General features: G+C 30.8%; 1 protein-coding gene across 1 annotated transcript; it reads right to left on the reverse strand.

The window, feature by feature from the left end:
* Positions 1–13,304: 13,304 nt before the first annotated feature.
* LOC131647941 (uncharacterized) lies at positions 13,305–15,019 on the reverse strand. The gene is made up of 2 exons (XM_058917751.1): positions 14,820–15,019; positions 13,305–14,706 (listed from the first exon to the last, which is right to left on the reverse strand). Exons 1-2 carry the CDS (start codon positions 14,871–14,873, stop codon positions 14,023–14,025), a joined length of 738 nt encoding a protein of 245 aa, XP_058773734.1. The 5' UTR covers positions 14,874–15,019; the 3' UTR covers positions 13,305–14,022.
* Between the last annotated feature and the right edge of the window lie 471 nt (positions 15,020–15,490).

The following is a 15,490-nucleotide window of genomic DNA, read 5'->3' on the forward strand; positions in this document are numbered from 1 at the left end:
ACGCGAGATTTACTTAAGAAATGATATTTACACATATTACAAACAACAAACTTCACACAAAAATATTAGATACCTTAATGTACTACTAGTCTTCCTCAATATTCAATCTTTAGAGATGAAGATCCACAACAATGGAGAATGACTAATGATGTAGATGATAAACAATGTCAAAATATCTCACAAACAATCTAAACACGCAAGGTGTTAGTAAAGGGATTAGATGAATGTGAATGAAGAACACACACACATACACAAGGTTCTCTTAAATTTCAGGGTAAATGGGTATTGGTTCTTGATTGTTATCATTATCTTGATTAATCATGAACAACATAACCAGATTAATTAAATCACTCTCTAATCCACTTAACACAACAACCAATTGCATAAGAACAAGATGCAACAAAAAAAAATTAATCTGACATGAATTCACATTCAAGAAGTTGCTCTAGAGAAGAAGAGAAAGATTTAGGATGCTAAGAGTATAAACACTAAAATAAGAGAATACAAATTGTATTTTTGTCTCAAAAATGGGTTTCACCATTTTGAGGTTTTCACACACGTTTTGCTTTCACCAAAGACACAACTATTTTAAATCTCAGATAAAAAAAACTGGATTTTTTGAAGCCATGATATGAGTCAAGAGAAAATCATGATTCAAATCACAAGATAGAATGATTCAAATCAAGTTAAGTTCCTGATTCGAATCAATAAGATCAGAGCCCAAATATAATTTCATTATGACACATTATTCGACTCATATTTAACACTTGATTCAAGTCAAAAGAGTCTATGATTTGAATCAGGTTTACTTTATGATTCGAATCAAGCATTTCAGTAACAAATCACAAATTTTCACAAATTTATGATTCAACTCACATTTAGTACCTAATTCAAATCAAACAGTCAACATTTTGATTTTAAGAGTTCCATGTTATTCAAACCACGTTTGATGAAACAACAAAAAGACAAGTTGCTAGGCTAAAAAAGAAACATTATTAATGAACAAACATTCTTATCTTGTTGAGTAATGATAGGTTTTAATGGCTGAAGCGATTACAATACAACTCAAATGCGAATAAAGTACAAGCACTCGAATATAAATTGATAAGCGAATTTCAAATACACAAACAAATTATATATCATACAAGCAAATTAGGAAAAACATTAAAACAAAGTAAGAGATAACATACGACAACGTGACTGCACTTTCAATTTGGCCCAAAAAATATTCATTTTTTGTACCAATATCTAGCCTATAAAAAGAGGTCATTCCCTTCATATTTCTACATCCAGAAACGTGAATCTTATATCTCACACTCTCTATAAAATATTTTTAAGTTTAGCCGTAGCGCTTCGAGAAAGTCTGTGTTTAGTGAGGTATCTTTGTATTCAGGAAGGGCATTGTTTTAAACTCACCTAAAAGTATTTTGGGTTAAATATGTTTTTGGTCCTTATAAATATCTCAATTTTTTTTTATTCCCTATTAAAAAAATGATATATTTTAGTCATTAAAAAAATTTATGCATGCAGTTTTAGTCCGTGATATTTTCTAAAATTTTGAAAATTGTTTAATTATCCTTTAATTTTTAAAATTTTGAATAATTTTTTTCATACATGTTTAGAATACTATAAAATATTTATTTTCCAAATTTTAATTTTTTTGAATTGAGAAAAATTAAATATAAATTTTTTAAATTTCAAAAAATAATGATAAAAGTAATGAAAATCTCAATTTAGAAATCAAATTTTGAGTTCCTTATTTTTCAAGGAACTTTTTATATCGTTTTAAACATGTCTGTAAATAATCATTCAAAAATACACATTGGTTTATTAACAGGGACTAAAACTACGTGCATAATAATTTTGTATGGACAAAAAATTATTTTTTTATAGGGACCAAAAACAAAATTTAATAAGGACCAAAAGCATATTTAACGCAAATATTTATTTACCTTAGTTAAATAATTTATCCATAACAGAGTGTTTGTTTGGGTTGAAAGCTAAACCCGTTAAAAGCTTTGATTTTAGAATTTATGTTTTAAGTCACAATTTCGGTTCATAAACTCATCCTCTTTAAAAGACTACATATGTTTGAGATCAGCCCGACTCAAAATCTCTAGTAGGTTCATGAGCTATGTCTAGATTAAAAGTTCTATTTGGTTCAAGATTAGCCCAATTCAAAATCTTTTATTGGTTCATTGTTAGCCTGGTCAAAACCTCTGTTTGATTTGTGAGTTCAGTCTGGTTCAAAAGCTCACCCTTGGTTCGAGATTAACTTGTGAAAAATTTCGGTTTGACCTGAGGACTAACCACTTCAAGTTGTTGTTTGGGAAGTAGACTAACAGTTTCAATCCCCTGTTTAGAAGGAAGACTAATTGCTTCTCTCTATTGTTCGCTGTTTTGTTGAAAGTTAGTCTAAAACTTTATTTTTTCTTGTATAAGAGGGTTCGAGAGTTTAACCTACTAAATGTTCTTAAATATTATTAGATACTCTCAATATCAAATCTTAGGAACATGATTAAGTCTTCTTGACTGAACCTGTAAAAATTTTCGGTGTCCTTTCTCTATCTCTTAACTCTTTATTTTCAACAATTTAATTTCCGCTGCTAATTTATGAAAACCTTTTAAAATGTTTTTAAACTCTGCAAATAATCTTATATGTTTTTCAAACCATACTTTTTTGAAACCCACAATTCACCCACCCTCTTGTGTGTAGAGTCACATGTCCATAAAAAGTATCTAGATATAGCGAGATTAATCCTCCAATATAACAAGGGCATAATAATTACTACCAAAACTCGATGTTTTGGATGAGTCAAGAAGATCTGTATGCAAGAATTATAAAGACCTATTTGTAGAAATGACATTTTTCAATTTAAATGAGGTTCTTACTTGTTTACCCTTTTAACACACCATATTATCAATTCTTATCAAAATTCAAGTTTGACCGACCAATTATTAATTTCTTGCAGACCAACTTTTTAAAATAGTCCATGTGAATATGGGTTACTCTCCTATATCATAGCCACGATCCGTCTTATTTACAAAACAAACAAACTTCATTTGGAGGCAATTTATTAAAATTAATAATATAAGTGTTTCCACTTCTTAAATTAGTAAAGAAGTTTAATTGTTTTTCAGTTTTTACCACCCTGCATACAGATGAATCAAAAGTTACTTTGTTACCTCTACCACATAATGAGTGAATACTAAGTTATGTTTCAAACCTTCAACTAATAAAATATCTTCGATTATTGGAATGAGATGCTTACCAACTGTGTCAAAACCTTGATCATTCCTCTTTTTTTATCACCGAAACATGATATCTTAAAATTTTGAATAGAGATGTAATGTTTCCTCTCTTTTAGTTCTGAAACATTGATCTTGTTGTTACTCTTATCTCTCTCATACTCTTAAACAAAACGGTGAGAGTAAAAATGTTTATGATGAATATTTAAGCAATTATATTTGTGCTTCAAAGCTCAAAATCTTTTGAATTGTTCTAAATACGTCAATTACACTGTAAAGAATCTATACATAAGTAGTTTAGAATCTAATTTCTATTTTGAGCTGGCTAACAGACTTTGCCACATCAACCATTACTCCAAATGAGTTTGCAACATCAGCAATTATAACAAAATGACTTTACCAATTTAACATTGTTCTAAAATACAAGATAACTTAAGTGCTAGTTTAGTTAGAGTAACCGAGGTATTTGCTTCAAATACTCTAATAAGATCATCTACATTAAATTAAGGGAGACCATTCAGATAGGGTACACATAATTGCATTATCTAAGTAGAGGGTACACATTATAGTCGTGGGGTATACATGCATTTTTAAGTGTACACATTCAAATGGTCTCAAGTCTTTCATCTATCAAACCAGTTGCCCATGTTGAAGGCAACTAAACCAACAAGGACCCGACGATGGACTTTATGACATTAGGATTCCCTTCTGCAAAGGGCAAACATGCACATCATCTTCAACTTTGACTGGACTTTCAATGCACCTTACATGACTGAAAATTCAAAGTCACATTCTAGAACTTTTTGAATAATAATCCAGAAATATAATTGATTTTCATATATAGATTTGTTATTGAATTAGTTGAGTAAATTAAAATTTTACTTTGTATAGATTATTAGTGTAAAACTCGTTTACACATGCTTTACATTTTACAATTTAAATATTTAAAAAGATAGTTTAAAAATAGAAAAAAAAATATGTAGATGAATCATGTCCCTAGTTGTCAACGGGCTTATTTGAGGTAAAAAAAAATATCAAATTAAATATTAAATATTTCTTTTTTTTAAGTGGAACCGAATTCAATTCGTTTAATTGGTTCAAAACTTTTTTTTCTTCAAATCATCCATTCATTTTGTAGGAAGAGAAGAAAATAAATTAAAAACAACAAAAAAATACATATTTAATCAAGGAAATATAAAAAACGGGCTTATTTGAGCAACGACCTTATTTTCAACACCCTTTTCATTCATAACATCATCATAAACTTATTTCATATATAATTTTATTTTTATCGCACATTTTCTTCTCTAATCTCTCATCTATTATGCTCTTTATTTTTTATCTTCTCAAACTTCAATCTCCTATATTTGTCTGTTTTCTTTTAATGATTTTTGATATTGCTTTATAATATTGTTTTATGTTTTTTATTCCACTTTTATTTAATATTATTATTTTTTTATATTAAATGAAAAGTTATTGTCTAAATATATGATTGGTTTTATCATTATATAGTTATGTATGAGTGATTAAACACAAAGTTATATTATTCTTTATATATGCATGTATGACTCAATAAATATTGTAAAAAACTGAATCAATCCAAACCAATTTTTAAAAGTCAACCAAAATAAACCGATTCACACGTTTTTCTCTTATGATTCAGATGATTTTTAATATCGAAATTGCACAAATTGCGTCGTAAATACCCGATGGTAGAATTTTAAATTCACACTTTTATTTATTAAATTATTTATTTTAATTATTATTATTTATTCCACTTTACTTCATTTACTCAACAAAATAATTTATTTTGAATGTAATGCCCCGTGTGCTATGGTAACCGTGTAGAGTGGTGGCTTATGGGAAAAATGTACTAGGTTCAAAGATTGACGAAAATGAGAAAATTGTAGATGGAATATAACCTAATGGTTGGAACAATTAATGTTAGATGTATAATGTAGTTTTCACGTCAAGACTATACTCCCTCTTATATTTCATATCTATAAACAAAGTCTATACGTTCAATAATTAATATATTTGATTTATATGAATCAAATACATTAATATTTCAAATATTTAAAAAAACACTTAACTTAATTTATTGTTGTTTTAAAAATTTGACCGAACCGGTCGGTTCAATCGTTTGGACCGTATATCATAAATAAATTCGATTTTGATTAACCTTTCAAAACTGTTAATATGTCAAAATTGAAGTAGAACCGACCAAATTGAACCATCTAAAATTATTCGAACTATAGATTCAGAGCCGGTTTTATAAAAATGTCAGGTTCAAAAAATTATCAAATTGGTCATTTTTTATTTTTTATTTTTTTTAATATGTAAATATCAAATTATTCTTAAATGAATGTTGAAATGAAGTGTACAACTATGTTGTGTTATTATATAGTGTTAAGTTTGTAAATGATTTTTGAAATATTTACTTTATTGAATTATGAATGTATGATTATGTGTGACATATCTATTAAAAATTAGTTTCATATTAATAGTTTATTTAATTAATGGTTCGACCATAAATTTAATCAGTTAAACCAATTAAATTTTAAATTAAAAATTTTACAAATTCAATTCGATTTTTAAAACATTGAGACTAGAGGGAGAATTCAATAACAATTGTAGGTATTGATTTTTTTTTTAATTTTCTTAAACTATATACTTTTTGTTCCTTCAATGTAGATGGTTAATTAGTTGGGCTTGAGGTTCTAATGAAACGACCAACATGGGCTTTATGAGTTCAGAGTCACACTTGAGTCCAAAGAGTAATGTTTCTTTGACTAAGAACCAAAGAATTTAATTTCTTCAGATTATTTTTATTGGAGTCTTATTAATTAATTAATTGACTAATATCTATTCTCCATGTTGAATTGCGCTATTAGCGGCTTATTTTTCATTTTCTATCAATCCTTTTAATTCCGACCAAACTACACAGTTCACAACTACATGCTCCATTCTTAAAAAGCTCTAAAAATAATTAATATTTTTTAATCTATTTTTGAAAAATATTTGAATTTTTGTTTTTTAAGAAATTCATAATACAATATAATTAGAATTTTAAAAATGCAGAATGACTATAACACTAGGAGTGTTCGCGGTGCGGTTTGGACGGTTTTGACGAAAAAAATCATCTGAACCACGAGAAAAAAATCGTACGGTTTGATTTGGTTCGGTTGGCTTTTAGAAAAAAACCGAACCAAACCAAACCAATGTGGTTTGGTTCGGTTCGGTTGGTTCGGTTTTTTACAAATATTTTTATGGAGCCATACATACACATATAAATGACAAATAAATTTGTATTTAGATATTCATCCACTATCAAATAATAACAAAACTCGTCATATTTTGACAACAACTTTTCATCTAATATGTAAAAATAAAATTAAACAAAAATGGAATAATAAACATAAAATAATAGCATAAAAAATATAAAAAGATATTATAATGGGAAAAAATAGAAGATACGAGAGATTATTGAAGATGAAAAAGAAAAAACAGAAGAGGTGAGAGATTAGAGAAGTAGATGTGCGATAAAAACGAAACTGAAATAGGGAACATTTGCATATAAATGAGAAGGTGAAAAAGAAAGAACACAAGAGAGCAGAGATTAGAGAAGAATAGGGAAGATGTATGTGGCAAAGAAGGCGCGATAATGCTATTAGAGATTTGAGAAGATCGGGACTGAAATCATATGTGTAAGAATGGGAAAATTGTTCGTAATCGTAAGGCTAAGGTATAATAAATTTAAGTTTGGGTTGGATGTGAGTTAAGTAAAAGTTAGGTTATAACATAATGCGGTTTGATTCGGTTTACAAAATACAAACCGCAAACCAAACCGAACCGTGCGATTTTGTTAAAAGATGACCCAAACAAATCCGAAGCAAATACAGTTTTTTGCGGTTTCGGTTCTGTTTGGTTTGGTTTGCGGTTTTCTATTGGGTTGTTTTGGTTTTGAACACACCCTAACTATACCATTTTTTTAAAATTTACATTTTTTCATGTTTTTTTTATAAAAATATACCTTGTATATTAAAAAGAAAACATTACAAAAAAGAGTGAGATAGTTAAAACCCATCAAGAGAAGAACCTAAAATTAGGCATACCTAGCCTATTACAAACAAATTCATTCCTCATGCCCAAAGGAATGAAATTAAAAAATGTGAGGGAACTATAATTGAGGCCTAAATTTGTTAAAAAATCAGTACAAAAGTTACCCTCTCTATAGATGTGAGAAATAAAAATCTGCCTAGAAACGAAAAAAAAATTTATACAAAAAAACCAATCGATTTTCACTTGTCAAGGGACCAAACCGGATTAGAGAAGGCCTGAACAACTAAGGCTAAATTTGTTTCTATCTAAAGGCTATTCCAACCTCTCTCCATCGATGTTTCCATAGCCCGGACCACAACAATAAATTCAGCTAAAAAGGAGGACCTTCAAGGAACCGTATCCGCAAAAGCTAGAAAGAAATTGCCCTTATGGTCTCTAAACAGACTCCCACATGCTGTTGGAAGGCCATTACGATTATAAGCACCATCACAATTACACTTAACCCAACCAAGATACGGCTGGTGCCAAAAGACTTCAACAATGTTGGGAGCTCTAGGAGGACGAATAGTAATGTTGAAAGCTTTCAGGAGATTGAAATGACAGATGGAAAGATAAAAGTTTGCCTTGGAGATATGATCGGTTGTGAGCAGTTGTAAACAAACTCTTCTAATGATATGATTGACTTACAGTTTCGTGTTGTTGAATCTCTCGTTGTTTCGAGCTTCCCATAAGCTATACAAAATAAATATTGAGGTTGTAATAAGGAGCATAAAACATTGTTTCGATCTCCCTGTGGAACAGAAATTCCACCAAGCTTCAAAATTCTTCGGAGCGAAACGCATCTGCGCAGTCTTAGAAAACCAGAGCCAAATTCTCTTGGAGAAGTTATAGTTAAAGAGCAAATGTTGGGTTGTTTCAATTGATTTTCTGCAGAAACTGCACATAGACACCACATGGCATCCCCTTAATCTCATATTGTCATCAGTAGTCAATTTGTTTTGCATGAGTTTCCAAATAAAAAGAGATTTAGATGGAGAAATGTCATGCCTCAAAATATTTTGGCACAGCTCAGAGGAGAAGAAGGATTCTTGAATTTAAAGGCATCTTGAAAATACAAAGGACCAGAGGTACCGTGAGGCCAAATCATTTCATCTTCACTATCCAGATTTCTAAGCAGTTAAGGGTTAAGCATAACCTCCAAAAAAGGAAAAAGATCTGACCAAATTGTGGGAATTTGCCAAGATCCATTGCAGATGAAATCAGAGACCACCGAGGTAGTAGTAATACCTTACTGCTGTAGAAAATCAATAGAAGTGTTGCTGACAAGAGGAGAGCCACACCAATTGTCTAACCAAAAATTGATGTTGGACCCCTTGCCTAAAACCCAAGCAGAGTGATGATTAATGTTGTTCCATTCAGATTTAACAGTAGACCAAATTGAAGAGAAAATGTGATAATTTATAGTGGACCTATTCTTCATGATCCTATCTCTGAGAAGAGTTGCCCAATGATCAGAACTGGACCTTAGATCCCAAGTCAGTTTTAGTTAGCAGCCTCATTGAGCTTTAGAAGACACCTAAGGCCCAAACCTCCATGAGACTTAGGTTTGCACATTTTGTTCCGAGCTGCAAGACAAAGCATCTTCTTGACAATATAAATGTAGGTGGTAAAAATAAAGACCTAGAATACATCAATGAAGGATCAAAAATTTGGGTGTAATTGGGACGGGGCCACCGAAGATGACAATAGATTGACCTGTCTAACAATTCAAAAGGCATATGTATCCTTATCTCCGTGAAAACCACATCATACATGAGAAGAGAGAATATAAGGCAATGGCTAAAAAATCATTCCTAGTTAGAAGGGATATTTTACATATTATGTCTAGAACACCCCATAACCATGAAAAAATGATAAGAATACATGTAGTTTAACTCCGAATAAATGGAAGATCTCGCAAAATATCTCGTATTCACATAAATATGGTTAATGTTCGTCTCTTATCCTATAATTAGTCTATCATGAAGGCATCTTATCATATTAACCATTTTCTATTTGGACATGCAATGAGAATTAGTGAGTTTGAAGAAGAGCCCCATCTACCCACCCCTCTAACTTAACATGAAAGAATTGAAGAGAACAATCCCCCTTAAGATATATTTGAATGAGATAATATCCCTAATGGTATCTTAATATCTTCTTTTTTTTCATTTCTCATCTCTCAATTGAGAGGAGGTGGCATCACCTAGGGTAGAATCTCCTTTTATGAAGAAGATACCACCACCAATAGAGGTGAGAAATTCCAGCAAAATGAAATAAAATAATTAACACAAGAATTGTATAAGGCACGACGATAAAGGAAACGTTAACTTGAAAAAGTAAAAAATACATAGAGAATTAGACTTACCAAATAAATGAAGAGAATAAGAAAGAAATCGCTTAGTTGGGGAGCTATGAAAATTATATTTATTTAAAATTTTTAATAATTTTTTTTGAATCAAGAATATATATTAATTCAAATATTTAAATATAAAAATTATTCAACTATTTTTTGTTACTTAATATTTTAAATTTAAAAGTAAATATTTAAAAATGAAATGGAAATTTAATATTTATATAAATTAACAACGTTAATATTACATTATTCAAAATACTGAATATTAATGGAAACATGAAGTTACTGATCAAAATATTTTGAAATTAACAGGAACTTGAAGTTACTGATTAAAATATTGAATATTAACGTGAACTTAAAATTACTGATCAAAATATTGAATATTAAGGGAAACATGAGATTACTGATCACAATATTGAATATTAACGAGAACATGAAGTTACTGATTAAAATATTGAATATTAACGGGAACATGAAGTTACTGATCACAATATTGAATATTAACGGGAACCTGAAGTTATTGATTAAAATATTGAATATTAACAACGGGAACATGAAGTTATTGATCATAATAGTGAATATTAACGGGAACATGAAGTTACTGATCACAATATTGAATATTAACGGAAACCTGAAGTTACTGATCACAATATTGAGTATTAACGGAAATCTGAAGTTACTAATTAAAATATTGAATATTGACGGGAACATGAAGTTACTGATCACAATATTGAATATTAACGGGAACATGAAGTTACTGATCAAAATAGTTTGAAATTAATGAGAACGAAGTTACTGAGAAAAATATTAAATATTAACGGGAACATGAAGTTAGTGGTCAACATCTTGATTATTGACGGGAACTTCATGTTACGAAAGACTGTTTAGATACAATTTAATTGTGGTGCTTTCAATTTTGTTCCTGGTTTTTTTAGATACAATTTAATGTTAATTATTCTTATTTTTTCATAAAATGTTAATTACTTTTAATATGCATTTTTTTCTATTAAAAAATATACATCTGATAAGAATACATATATAGTTCAACTCCGAATAAATGGAAGATCCCGCCAAATATCTCGTATTCACATAAATATGGTTAATGTTTTCGTCTCTTATTCTATAATTAGTCTATCATGAAGGCATCTTATCATATTAACCATACTAACCATCTATCATGAAGGCGACTTATCATATTAATATCTCTAATGGTATCTTAATATCTCTAATATGGTATTAGAGCCTATCGATCGGACCATGGGCGCCCACCGTTAATATCCATGCACCAAGCCTAAAAAGAAAGCTGGGTGTAAGGGGGTGTATTAGGAAGATCCTAAAGTCCCACATTGATTGGAGATAGAGCATTAAAAGAGTTTATATAGAGTGAACTTCCCACCTTACCAACCGGTTTTGTAAGGATGAGATAAGTTAAACTCTGATAGGGAGTTATGAAGAAGCATCAATTAGATCAAACCCACAACAAACAATTTAGGAACCATAAATATAAGGAATGGAGAAGAATGGAAAGGATTTCTCCTTTCTTACAAACAATTTCAATCGGTCAAAGAAATTGAAACAACTAGGAATCCAACTGTTATGAGCCAGGGATTTAAGAGATCATGAACGGATCAATGTGTAATCACCACGTCATTTAGGAGAATCATATTTCCCCCATTAAAATCATCATTACATTTATGTTCCCGTAAATGGTAGAAAAATAGAGAAAGTAGATGTCAGGACGATTACCTATCACCATTGACTATGGTCATGGGTAAGGGTGACAGCAACCTCTGACCAAACGTTTGGACTTTCTAATAAAGTTAGGATAAAACGTGTGTAATCCATATCGCGTACTCCATAATTCCTCATAAGAACCCCTTCATCAAATCCTACAGAGAATAAAGATTTCTAATGTCGTCCAACAAAGGTGACTAGAATAACCTTTAAAATAAAGCCATAGGGGTTGATATCCCAAATTGAGTCGAGGCCCAACCCTTCAAATTTCAAAACATCCGAGTCTTAGAGAACAAAGAGGGTCAGTGGATAGACATACCCTATGGACACAGAGGATCCTAGCTGAGCGGCATCCCACTATCTGTTGGATGGGGAAGATCACGTTATCTTAAGACACTTATCTTACAAAACAACTATCTAAAAAAAAAGGTTCTAGGTTCTCTCTAGACCATAAATTTTTATCATAAAGTTTAATGACTGAATCAATCTCAAATACACATTATTCTGCACCTTAGACATTACATTTACAGTCACTACTAACTTGTTTATCAGATTGTTTGTAAGTATAATATCTCATTGCCAAATACAATATACAACTGATTGTCGTATCAAAACTTAAAGATAAAAATTATTTTAAGTCAGGTTTATTTTTACAAATTTAAATATTTGTTCGAGAAATCCACATGGGGAGATAACTAAAACATTTTAGTGCATGTTTGGATTAACTTTTGGAATGGTCAAAAGCAATTCTAGAGGTGTAGAATTGATTTTGGGTGATTTTGATATGTTTGGTTAGACAAAAGTAGAATTGATTCTCCCTCAAGAATTAATTCTACTTGAAGCTACAATATGTAGCTTCTGCCTCCAGAATTGATTCTATGTGATTTTTACACTGAAATTTATTGTTCATCTCACTTTTACATAAATGTATCCAAAAATAAATCAATTCTGCTAAACTCAATTCTGCTAGAATCAATTCTATCAAACTCAATTCTGTTATAATCAATTCTCTCCACCGCAAATCCAAACACACCCTTAATTGTTTAAAAGATTTAATACACGTTTTTTCAATTATTTTCTGGACCACCTGCAAAACCTAGATAAAGTTAATATGAATACGAGGTAACGTTTAAAAGGGGAAAAAAAAATCTGTTAGACATTATTCATGCCTTATATTCTTGTAACATCTAACTGTCTCCTATGGAAATGACTATCCATGTGATTTTCCTGCCCTTGACCCTATTGCTATGAGATCTTTATTAATTTTGCTTGTAACATTATTGTAAACTTTTTTATCCTTGAATAGGATAATCCAAGGCACCAAATTAGGACTTAAAATGGTAAAAACTCTTTGGTAAAAAAGTCATAGACAAGGCACTTACTTTAATAATATGAAACATTCTTTATACAATATTAATATAACTAACCTCTTTTTTCGCATAGTATAATATATTAATCAATTTGACAACTTTTTAATCATAATGTAACATGTTTCATTTGTCTCCGGAATCCTGTTTATTTTTAATCCTTTTCCTATTGCCATGCTTTTATTGAACATGATTTTGTCAACATTATCCACTCTTCTACTTCAAGAAATGAGCTTATGCAAGGTTTAAAAATAGTTCAATTACACAAAAAAAAAAAAAAAAAGTCGCGCCAAAACGATATCAAAAAATATCAATATCGACAATATTATTCAAAATTTTACGATGAAAAATAAATTATGATTAATTTTTACTGTGACGATTGAAATAAATATAACAATATTTATATCAATTGAAATCGCGAAAATCTTTAGATCATCGTAATCGTAACTTTTTTTTAAAATTTTGTAAGTTACATAATAAGTTAATACAAAACATAATATAGAGATTAATATTTGTGTTGATGCAAAAAAGAAAAGTTAAGATCTGAATAATCATAACTTATCTAACAAAAGCATAACATAATCATACATGACAACACCAGTAATAGATACTGATTCTAACTTTTGGGTCCACCCCAAACCAACAAACAAACCTCAAAGACCTTAGCTTTTTGGTTGTTGTTGGTCACACTCACCTCCCAAACCAACCACTCCACACCCAATTTTTCTCTTAATTCTTCATCATCTCTTCCTATACATCAATCTCACTCACAAACACAACACACAACATTTCAATGTTACACAATAATAATTTAGACAAAAAATCAAATCCTCTTTTGCATCAAAAAGCAAAAGTAAGATTGTGAAGATTGCACAAACTCTTCACCCCAAATATTTCCTCCTAAAAAAAAAAAAGCCTAAATCAAACCAAATTTGTTTCCTCTTCTTCATCTCCGGTCTTCAGAGTACCGAGTTCGATTCCTACTCATTAAAAAAAAAAACACACTATACATATATTAGATTAGTCCTCTAACCTTAAAAATCCTATGATTCTGCCATGTTTGGAATCACAGTGAATTTGATTTGACAGTATCACAGTGATACCAGATACCGTAATTTTGTTGAAACTCGGGTAATTTTTGTTACCTAACTCAATTAAACTTGCACTATAAAACTAAATTAAAAACTATATGGTAAAAATCTGACTCAGTAGAAATCAGTGAAGTAGAACCCTTTGGTACTTATTCTGATTAGGAGAATCAGAGTCATCAAAAAACACCCTTTTCCTATTTACTCTTCCACACTGAGAATTAGCATTAGTAGTATCAATATTGGAGCTAAAAATTGAATCTTGATGGAGGATCTGAGGTATGGCAACAGGTGGAATCTCAAAGGACTCAAGAGGTGGAGGAGGGTGTTTCCATTGAGGAAGTGGTCCAGCAAGGAGAAGGGTCTGCAGCAAAGGGCCAGCTTTCATCACTGCCTGCAAAAGTTTACCTTTTTCAGGCAATGGTTTGGTTGGTGTTAGGATATCGATCATGGATTGGTCGATGATAACGGGCGAAGAAACGATGCTTTCTTCGCAATCTGATGAAGACAAGGAGAGACAACCATTGTTGTTTGAGTCAATTGATCTTTTTGTTGGGATTGGAGTTGGTTCATCTTCAATGCTGGAAACTCCGGAAAGCGGAGCATTTTGTTGATGGAAGAGGAGATTCTCTAGGAGAAGTCTTTGGCATTTCTCTTGAGCTTCGTCTCTTTCTTGGATGATGTTGTTGATTAGGTCTTTGAGGTTGGTTAGTTGTTCATCTTTTTTTGTGAGTTCTTCTTGTGCTAGAGTTCTTGTTTGTTCAAGCTCTAAGGTTGTGTATAGAAGTGATTGTCTCAGTTCCTCCATTGACTGTAAAAAAGCAATTAAGTTAAGCAGAAGCAATCAAGAATTAAGCAAAGTTTATGAATTTGCTTAGAAAAATTGAAGTTAGCATTGTGAATTGAAATAGTTGTTAATTTTACCTTTCCTTGGCAGAAGTAAGCCCAATTTAGAAGAGGGTTAGGTTGATGGTCCATGATGTTATGAAGATGAGAGTTTGTGTAAATAAGTGCTTTTTTGAAAGGAAAGTATAGAGGAAGTGAAAATGGAGGGAAGGGGAGAAAAGAGATGTGGGAGAGAGGAAAAGGAAAATGAGTGAGGGTTTTGGGTGGAGGTACAACTATGAGCTCTCTTTATAAGAACTAGTCCAAGTCACTGTTGGCCACTTTAGTTTGCTTTCTCACTTGGACTTTGAGTACAAATACTCATAAAAGCAACAAAATAAAAAAAGCTTATTAGTCATCACAAACATCAGATACGATATTGACACTGATACGTTGACATCAAACATAATCACATGTGTCAGTATTGTGTCAGATGTTGATATGTGTTGAATATCAGACACAGACACATTTGTGTTATGTTTGATACTGATATGTGACGAACATCAGACACATATTTGTTGTATCGGACACTAATATGTGTCAGACACATCTGTATTGTGTCTGATACATATATGTGACGAACATAAACACATCTGTGTTGTTTTGGATACTGATATGTGTTGAATATCAGACATGTATTTTTTGACCGAGTTTAATAGGAATATATTATCCTAGGATACTGTGTTCTTTTATCTATTTTGAAACAGTGT

Source organism: Vicia villosa, linkage group LG2, assembly GCF_029867415.1.
Source record: "Vicia villosa cultivar HV-30 ecotype Madison, WI linkage group LG2, Vvil1.0, whole genome shotgun sequence".
Taxonomy (NCBI): Eukaryota; Viridiplantae; Streptophyta; class Magnoliopsida; order Fabales; family Fabaceae; genus Vicia; species Vicia villosa.

What these genes read in the sequence shown, in the direction of transcription:
- LOC131647941 (XM_058917751.1), bottom strand. Translation starts at nt 14,873, where the DNA reads ATGGACCATCAACCTAACCCTCTTCTAAATTGGGCTTACTTCTGCCAA. An exon ending in CTTACTTCTGCCAAGGAAAG is followed by an intron (nt 14,707 to 14,819) that starts GTAAAATTAACA and finishes GCTTTTTTACAG; the next exon opens with TCAATGGAGGAACTGAGACA.